The sequence below is a fragment of the Heterocephalus glaber genome, unplaced genomic scaffold (assembly GCF_053883595.1).
Source record: "Heterocephalus glaber isolate CG9 unplaced genomic scaffold, H.glaber_assembly_v1.0 deba00000546, whole genome shotgun sequence".
Lineage (NCBI taxonomy): Eukaryota > Metazoa > Chordata > Mammalia > Rodentia > Bathyergidae > Heterocephalus > Heterocephalus glaber.
In genome coordinates, this window is record NW_028258147.1 from 2,174,441 (window position 1) to 2,184,784 (window position 10,344).

The 10,344-nt window shown below is 39.1% G+C and overlaps 1 protein-coding gene across 1 annotated transcript in view; it reads left to right on the forward strand.

Moving 5' to 3' along the window:
* Window positions 1–5,708, forward strand: part of Slc35b4 (solute carrier family 35 member B4) — a 30,813-nt gene extending 25,105 nt beyond the window's left edge. Inside the window, exon 10 of the mRNA XM_004856311.3 lies at window positions 290–5,708. Within this exon, the coding sequence (XP_004856368.1) occupies window positions 290–536 (247 nt within the window). The 3' untranslated portion in view covers window positions 537–5,708. The remainder of the gene's footprint in view (window positions 1–289) is intronic.
* The last annotated feature ends 4,636 nt before the right edge of the window (window positions 5,709–10,344 follow it).

Sequence of the window (10,344 nt, forward strand, 5' to 3'; positions counted from 1 at the left end):
ATGAGATCTTATTATCATTATATCAGAGGTGACCTTTGTTGTAATCATAAAAAAGAATCCAAAATAAAGATACGGGATGTTTTTAGGTAGCTTCAAATTGGGATCTGTAAATGGGATGGCAGGATAGTTCTGCAGAATGTTCTAGTGAGGAGGCACCTCAGAGCACCCATAGTAGACCCTCATGTTTTTGTAGAATGTGAAAATTTAAGCCAAGAACCACACCAGAAGTTGCCCCCACTGACCTCCCAAGTACAGCTTACAGAAAACTACCTTAACTCCACTTCTCTAGGTATGTGTGCATCCGGGGTGTGTTCATCCTCACGACAGAATGTGCTTCCCTCACTGTCACACTCGTCGTGACTCTACGCAAGTTTGTGAGCCTCATCTTTTCCATCTTATACTTCCAGAACCCTTTCACTCCGTGGCACTGGTTGGGTACCCTGTTTGTCTTCATTGGGACCTTAATGTACACAGAGGTGTGGAACAACATAGGAACCACAAGAAGTCAGCTGCAGAAGGATGACAAGAAGAACTGAGGTCTGCCTGGACCACACTGACCAGTGTTGGGGGAGAGGGTCCTCTAGCCGAGGTCTGGCCATTTCACTTTGGGTAATGCCAAAGTACCCCCAGTGTAGAACTGACATGTCCCAGAGAAGGCTATCTGAACAAAGTTTGTAGATTCCAAATAGATAACCCTCAGCCCTAAAATAGAAAAAGAGAATAGTTCTATACCTTCAAGCAGCCCATTGATTTGCTGTTTTTGTTTTGTTTACCAGAATATTCAGAACTATACTTGTTTGTTGAATTCCAGAGCCCAGAGTTACTAGTTTTTTGTTTTTGTTTTTGTTTTGTTTTGTTTTGAGTTACTAGTTTTATATCTGTGGTCTCAGACAAGATCATGCTTTTGTTGCTGTCCTGATGCTTCTCTACCATCACTGTTAGAACCATCCTGTGTCCATATCCCTTTTTCCTCTTGTCCTCCCTCCACTCCTCAGCAGCACTTTGCAGTCCATCAGGCACTCCAGGTACCATCATCTACTGAAAAGTAGAGTAGTGAGTGAGCTGAGACCTCAGGAACATCAGGGTATTTTGGGAAAGAAGTAGTTGTCCCCATGAGCGGAGCCCTGGTGACACTGGAGTAGACTGGTTGACCCCTCTTTCTCATATTTCACCCACACACACACACAAATCAGTCTTTTCCCATCTGTTTTCTGTGCTTACAGCAATTCTGTAGCATCTTGTGGCATAATGCTAGTAAAAGAGAAAGGTTTTTTATGGATTGGGAAGAGGCTTTTTCCTTAGTCTTGCATATGAAGCCCATTAACCTGTCACTAATATGGGGACAGCAGCCTGGCCCAGTACATCTGGCGCTACTGTACAGCACCCTGAGAGCCTCACAGCTTCTCCTGTAGGCCCAGCCAGAGTGGCAGGGTCAGTCTGCGAAAGGCTTCAGAGCCAGGAGAATTAGCTCTGCTTGGTAATTATGAGAGTTACCACCAGCCAGGTGAATAGATAAAATATATAGTAGCTGTGGGTGTGGTGTCTATATCAGATCAGATCACAAATACAGTTGAAAGTTACTCTTTTTCTTCTATAAGGTATCTTTAATGGTCATGTTGGATATTTGGGAAAGTTGTATGTGCTTTATTATTTATTATCTATTATTATCTATGCTCTATTATCTAGAAACACACTTCTCTTTTACTAATCATTTCTTAGGTCTGTTTTTCCTTGGAAGGGATTATGGTGCTAAAGAGGAATGAAATCAGTAGAGTGTCCAGAATGTGTAGTTTGTGTGCAATCGAAGGGAGTGGAAATTGAACAAATTTTATTTGTTCTTTCTTTACTTAGTCCCAGTCCCTCATTAAAGTCACTGGCCACTTCTCTTTTTCCCATAGACAAAGGCCTTTCATTTAATGCTGGGAATGAGATATGGCTCTCTGGGTCTCCTAGACTTGCTCCTGGCTGTATTTCACTGGTTAGATAGTCTCTCATGGGTCTGAGCAGGGGCAGTGAGCAGAAACGTCCTTAACGACTGGACTGCTTGGGGAAAACATTCAAACAGTTGCACTTCTTTTGTTACGTAAAATGTGGATGCTGTTTCTCTGCCTAAATCCCTGGGTTTGGAAACGAATTTGTTATTCTGGACACTGACACCTTCCAGGTAATGGTCTATTCTCAAAGATGCTGAATTAGATGTGAACCCATTCATGGACTCAAAAGCTACTTGCTTTGAAAGATGTGGAGTTCTTTGGATTGATGGGGCCATAAATATCAAGTGTTAACTATCCTCTTAAAAAAGAAAACAACAAAAACTACTTTTTTCTTGCTGTGTAATAGAAGAATCTGTCCTTTGGGGCTATTTGATTGCCACAGATCTAGAGTCTCTGGTAACTCTTAATGGGATATAGCCTTACCTAACATAGTACCACCCTTTTTATGTTGATGGGAAATACTACAATTTATAGTTATTTGAGATGGGTTAATGTACAGTCAGGATTTAACTAGGCCCATCAGGTTTTAGATTCTGGTTTTAGACTGGTTTCTCTCAGAGTGAACATCTCTCCCAGTCTTATTAATAATGGATATGTATGGAGAGGTAATATAGATTAGAGCACTCATACAACAAAATGAGCACTCATAGGTGCAGATGACTTGAAACACTCTTCGAGTTGTTTTTATCTCAAGTTGTTACCTGTAAGAAAGTATGTTTAATGGACATCAATGAATACTTTTTAAACCACTCTTTAAAAAAATTTACTCCCCTTTGTTAACTGATTTTTCAATTCAGGTTGAATGTTTTTCTAACTCTTATTTTTTAGAATGGCAAATAAACCATTTTACAGAGGATCTAATTTACAGCTCAATGGAGGAGAACTATTAATTGCCTTTCCTGTTTCTCTGGGTCAACACCATGGGTTTTGTGCTTCAGAGATAGAAAGCATACAGTTTGTTTATAAAGAGTTTAGTATTTAAGACATCTGCCCTAGAGCAAAACTCGGATCACAAAGGACACTAGCAGAACATGTGTGTGTGCTCCTGTGTGTCTACTTAACACCTTGGCTGGTACAGCAGATAAGGCAGGAAAAAATGGTGAAAGTTTGAATTATATTAATACCTACATAGTCTTTATGAAAAATTTTATAATGTTCTTTTCATTTTATCAGTAATTTATTTTTTTATTTGATTCAGTGCTTTAAAAAAAATCAGTATTGAAGATAGAACCCAGGGTCTCACAGATAGTTTTCATTTTTTTTTTCACCCAGCTAAAACCACCATTAATACACTTGGTGAGTTTATGTCAAATTCCACAATCCAAAGAGTTGATGGTTTTGTTGTTTTCCTTTTTCCTTCTTCCTGCTCGGATGAGGAAAATGAATGTTGTAGGACTTTAATTTGGTCAGTACTAGAAGCAGAGGAAAACCATGAAAGCTGAGTTGATTTGTTCCAGCCATAACCCACCTCTTCTGTTCTGGGAACAATACATGATATTTTTAAGGACTCTAATAAATATCTTGTAGGTGTTTCCTGAGCAACCTCCACCCCCCACTTCTTCACTTCCTTACTTGCACTTCCATTTCTTCACCGTAGCCTCCACTCTTGCGTGGCGTTTTTCACCAAGCAATGCCTATCATTTCAGATCCCTTTATGTCTCTATTCCTTGGGGCCTCTGGAAAGTTTTGTGGATTTTTACAGGGTATTTATATCTGTGCAGCATGTATTTTGTTACACAATTTTATAACCATTGATGTTAAGGGTATGCATCTGTATGGGTGAAAATCTGGCAGAGTACATGAATATATGTATAGATGAGTGTGAACATGAAAGGTTAGTATGGAAATGTTGGTATATTCTATTACAGCTCAGAGGTCCACCATTCCCTTCTATATTTGCGAAACAGTAGTTTTCTTATGTGGAGCTTTTTAACTCAGACTTTAGCTGGCCTCACTTAGCACTGCCGGATAACCAATAGGGAGGGCAAGTACAAAACATTAGGAGCAATTCTGAGCTCTGGGTGCTGGACATGTTCATCAGGGGACCAGTTGGCACTGACTTGTGCAGATACACAAACTCAAAGGAGAAAAATGACATTGTAGAGATCTGAAACCAAGATCTTACATTTGTTGTATTTTGTCCTCTCTTTGGCTTGGAATATATAAAATTATGATTAATTCTGTCCCTATTAGATAAGCAAACCATTTTGGTCTTGGTAGCTTTCTTCTGAAAAATGTGACTGATGGGGCCAGGGATTTAACTCAGTGGTTCCGCCACCTGCCTTGCAAGCACAAGTTCCCAAGTTCGATCCCTGGTACCCCCCAGCAAAAAAGTGACTGAATCTTATTAGTGGCAGTTCACACTTAGATGAAAAGAACTGTAGGTACAGGTACAACCCATTTACTGTTCTGTTACTATTGGTTGGTGTGACATTTGAAAATAGGTGTAATCCATATTTGTAAATAAAGAACTAGTCCTAAGTCTTGGAATATGTTCAAGTGTTCCCAGAGACTAGCCTCTTGGCTTGGTAGTGTGTTCTTTCTTCCCACAGCTTCCTCAGTGCAGATATTCCAGAGATGGGAAGAGCCCCAGGGATCAGTCATATCTAATTCATTTCTGTATCACCAGCCCCTGGCATAGTGTCTGACCTGTGTTACGTGAATAAATGAATGCTTGCCAAGATCTCTTCCTCCCTCAAGTTTCTGAGAAACCTTTTAATGGTTCCTGATACTGTGCCCATTCCTCATCAGCTGGCTGGCAAGAAAGGTAGTAAGGGGAAACATGCCAGAGGTTCTGAGCAAGAGAAGGAGTGGAGGAATTTGGGGGGATTGGTATGGTATGCCAGGTACTATCCAGGTTTTTGCTCTCTTGATTGCCTGGTGGTAGGAGGGAAGAGCATTATATATTTAGCACCTTATGTATCTGGTGCTCAGGAAGAAAGTATAAAGAGATGCCAATCAAAGCATTAAAGATTCCTAAGAGTTTCTGAAGTGGCTAAGGTGACCAGCCCCACCCTCACATGCCCGTAGCTGGTGGTGTTAATGTGTATCGGCTGCTGCCTGGAAAGCACTGTGTTTGTCTATGCTCAGTTATCAACCTGCAGCACCTCCCCTGAACTTTACCTACTTAAACTGCTGCCTGCTACCCATCTTAGCAAAAGGGAAGCTGCAAGGGAACCAGAGCTAGGAGAGAAAAGAACACTCGTTCTCCCTGACAAAAAATGAGGCCCATACTGAAGAAAAGTCATGATTCCTTTGGCACATTGAATTATTTACATCTTTTGAGATGTAAAGAACATTCCTGTTAACCAAAGGTGGTGGTGATTCTTCCCCAGTCCCTAAAAACGTCTTTTTGTGTCACAATTGCAAGTCATTTCTATGCTGCTTGCTTTCCTTCCAGAGAATGGCTTCATCTTCCAAAAAAAGATGATGATTTTATAAGTGCAGTCTCCTAACAAATTATGTGTAGAGGGGGGTAGTGAGGATTTTATGTATTCAGCCTCTGAGCTCTTCATTAAGTATTACATTTTTAAGAACAAAGATCAGGGGAGGACGAGAGGTAGCAGCCAAGTATGTAGAACAGCCAAAAGACATTAGTGAGTATTCAGACTTGAGCTGTGTAAATATCCAACATCGGCTTCCAGCCTTATGAGTTATTTGAACAGTTAAGAAGAAAATGGAGATTTTGTGAATAAAATGTTTTGCCAAATTGAATGAGTCTTTTCACCATCATTTCTTATAAAGAACCATTTTTTACCTTCTGAAACAACTCAGCAGACATCTGGTTTTCATCTTGGATTGTACAATCATTGTTTCTTAATAAAAGTGATAAATTTCCTGCAGGTGTTCCAATCACCATTACCTTTCAGATGCCTGTGTGCAGTTTTAAAGCTCTCCATTTTTTACCTTGTATAGTGGTGGAACATTTTACTACAAACCATTGTTAGCAGCCTGTCTTCCCAGTGCCTCACAGCTGGATCAATAAAAGGTTACTTCTCAGACTATAGTCTGTTTCTGCTCCGGAAACTTCAAGCGGATTAGCCTACATTTGGAAGTTCTAGTGGTCCATGTAACTTTCTGCAAAATCTTTCCAAACCTCTTTGCCACACTGACTTTCATAAGGCTGCAGTGGCCAGCTGTCTTTGTCTATTTTAATATGCTGTTTTTACATAAACCTTAATACAAAACCACTCTGAAAGCACTTCACCACACCCAGTCTATTTTTAATCATCTCATGCAGTAGCCCCCATGTATAGAATGCAAAGAGAAAAAACAAAGACTTTTGCACTAAATATAACAATTAAAATTCATTTCTTTAAAACTTGCAGTGCACTTTTATTAGAAGGATGATGCCAGATGTTCTTAAGTAGCCCTGGGCCTGTGATTGCAAACTGGAATAGTCTTAGCTTTTGAAGCCCCTTCACTTTTTATTTTTGGATAGGGTCTTGCTATGTAGTGCAGGCTCACCTTGAACTCACTATGTAGCCCAGGCTGGCCTTGAACTTATGGTGATCCTCCTGCCTCAATCTCCTGAGCACTGGTATTACAAGTGTGTGCTGCTACGCCCAGCTTCCCCTTCACTTTTACGTCATAGGCATGTTGAGCTCCAAAATGTTAGGAACTACAAGCCCCCAAAAAGGTGAAGAACCCTTTGGGAGATTAAATTATGGTTTGGTTCAACTCCTTAGCAAATTGTATCAACTCATGAGTGGAATAGACTTCCACACGCTACCCTATGATCCTGGTCAGCAACAACTGCAGATAATGCCATGGTTTCACCACCCAAAATGCCCCTCATAAGCTTGTAGCTGGATGTCAGCAAAGATCTAGTTTCTTTGTCCCCTATCTTACATTCAGCATTTCAAGAAACATTAAAAATGAGTGCCAATCAATGAATCATGTGCTCATGTCAAAAATTCTCTTTAAAAAGAAAAACAACCACATCCAGATATGTATTTGTTAATAAAGCTTTTCAGTCATGTTCTTTATCTGGAAACTAATAAAATCATCTCATCATTAGAATTAAGTTATTTTAATGCCCGATTGTTCCTTAATCAGCACTTCCAGGAACTAGCATATGGCTTTGTTATTACATATGACTCCATGATGCACAAATGTATTCTAAAGCCAAGTAAGCTTATGATTATAATTACTGGAATTTATTATTTCCTATAATAGCTTTGAATGGCATTTACTGCATAAACACTTGTTTCATGAAAGCTATATATCTGTATCAGTTTCCTAAAATCTTTAACATTGTTAAAATGATGCCTTTTTTCTAACAATTGAATGGAATGACATAGTAATAATAAATATATTTACCACGTGTGAAGCATTGACAACAACTTATTTAACCCTCATGACAAATTACTGACATAAGAGAATTAGCCCCATTGTTTACACATAAGAAAAATGAGGCAGAGAAGCGCTACCCAACTTGCCTCAGCTATTCATATATGTTAGAGCTAGGATTTGAACCCTTGAAGACTGATTCTAGAATCCATACTTCTTAATCACTGCACTGTGCTACCTCTAAAATCTCATTAAGAAGGCCACACCATCTTCCTTTGCTCTCTGTATCCCCGTTTGGTGTAGGTCTCTATATGCTAAGTGTCATCAGCAAGTCCTGGACTTGTCTTCTTACTATGTTGACACATCTGAATCCATACTTTATTTCCTATCTAAGAGATTATGATGCGTTCTGTACGACAAGCAAGAAAACAAAACCAGACACTTTTTTTTTTTTTTTTTTTTTTTTGGTACCAGCAATCGAACTCAGGATCTTGCACTTGCGAGGCAGGAGGCGGAACCACTGAGCTAAATCCTGGCCCCAAGAAAACAAACCCTAGAACCTGGCAATGTTTAGATCAAAGCATACCCATTTTTCCTGGTATCTGAACCATACAACTTTCAGGTTAATCAACACTATCAAATATACAGTATTACATAAGGTAATTAAATGATAAAGTCTGTCAATTATTTGCATAAGTGGCTGTAATTTCTAGAATATTTAATGTATGTGTTAACTGTTTCTTAGTTTCTCCAAAATCTGGGCCAGCACGCATTTAAATTATATCATCCACCTGGATAAATGCCATCCCTGAATTATACTTTGATAATAAACCTTCAAATGTTATACAAGGACATTTTATAATAGTTCTCAGTTTTGGTGATTCATTGTCTTTGGTGCAAGTAGAATTTAATGTATTATCCATTATCCACGAGGTTGCTTAATATCTCCCAAACAAGAATCAGTGCTATAATGTTCAAATTTTATTTTGAGAAAAATTTGTCTCTGCAGCTATGTCTGCACATGTAGTTTTGTCAGAAACTGAAAACCATCAACCCTTTTACACAAATTTATTAGGATTATGTTTAACTGCATGCAATAAAAACCCAACCTGCATCACTTAACCTAACAGTGTATTTTTTTTATACAGGAGATAGGCAGATTGGGACTGGTTCAGCTACTCAGAGAAGTTGTCACAGAATACAAGGGAAAGCTGCTGTAAGATAACACATCTGGAAAAAGCCATGTGCACTTTGCTAGTGCTAGAGCAGCAATCATATGGCTTCTGCTTCATTTTTCCCTTCTAAACCTTACAAGTATTTACAATTAAGAGGAATCTATCCTAGAGCTCTGCTGACAAAGATTATGGTAAATGCAGAATCCAAACCCTCTGATACAGGGGAGAGATTAGATGGGAAAAATAAGACTGAATTATCAACAAGTTCACCTCTCTGGTTGGGCTATTGAATGGTTAACATTTAACTTCCAGACAAAAATTAGAGTTAACTCTGCCTTCAAAGATGCTATGGTGTGTGTCCCTCAAATGTTCATATGCTAGAGTTTTGGTCCCCAGTGTGATAATGTTATGGTGCAACGTTTAAAAGGTTGGACCTAGTGTGAGATGATTAGATCATTGTGGGTGCCACACCCAGAAAGCATGATGCTGTCGTGAGACTTCAGTGAGTTACCTGGAGGAGGGTTTGTTATAAAAAAGAATGGGCCTTACCCTTGAATCTCTGGCTTCCTGTCTCACCGTGTGATCCCTTCTTCTGGCCAGTTTACTTCACATTTCTTCATCTTTTTGTGACCTAGCCAGGGAGCCCTTGCCGGGACACTGAACTTCCAAAGCAGTGAGCCAGTTAAACTTCTTTTTCTTATAAAGTACCCATTTTCAGGCATTTGTTGCCACAACAGAAAAGACAAATACAGCCAATATGACTGTCCCTCATACAAATGACCGTAAGATCATTCTTTCCCCAGGGAAGCAATGTCCTTTAAATTACCACATCCATCTCTACTTTGGTCATAATTCAACTTTGATATCTTTTAACCTAAAACCAAAACTTAAGTTAACCATAGCTCTTACATAAAATGAAAAGAATGGGGGATTTGTTGTTGATAATAAAATCAGTTTACTAATGTTAATATACTAATATATTCATAACAATGTAAGAGTTGTTACAGTCCTCATTTTAAGAACTGCTCATCAGAGCACTTCTGGTATTTATAACATCTTTACACTCTTTATTCTCTTTACCTCTACCTTCTGCCAGCTCCTCAGGTGGTCATGGGTCTTGCTTGTCGAATGACACAAACCATTCCTGTAGTCTGATTCTTCTCCTGCCCACATTGGTAGTACTGCCTTTATTAACTTATCTCTGGATACATAAGTAATAAGAATGCTCCTGGGGAAAGCCTTGAGTTTCAAATATTCTTTATTCTCATGATGTAGCAGGAACTCTGTTTTCTCTTGATAGCTCAGATCAGTTTGCCCAGAAACTATAGCAATCCTCTCCTTTGCCTGTTGCTTTGGGCTTCAGTGGAAAAAAAGAAAAAGTGACCAGGTGACAGCTTCGATTCCTTCCTCAAACGAACCTTTGTTACTTTCCTTGGTGATGATGATCTTCCTTTGGAAACTAAAACTTGTAGACAAACAGCATTTCAAGTTGTTATAAAAATGAGAAACATAAGTTTTCCATGTGGTTTATTAGAGGTAATAGAAGCCACTTGACTTCTACCTCCTAATTCTTGTTGAGCCCCTCTTTTCTACCTATGGGTGAAAAGGCCCCATATATTGGTTGCAGTTCATATTCTATCTCTTGTGGGTAGAATAGCAGATTTCTATTAATCTCACAATCTGCCTCCACTAGAAGGAACCAGGCAAACCAGAACATGTCAACTTACCTAGATTCTTTTCTTTTCTGGCTGCCATACCAGCAGCAAGATTTCTGATGTTTGTTACTGGTTTAATACAACTTGAATGGAATAAAAAGATTTGGCCTAGCTTAATCTGTCTGAGTCTTTCTTAAACATTGCTTTAACACATGCAAATAAATACAT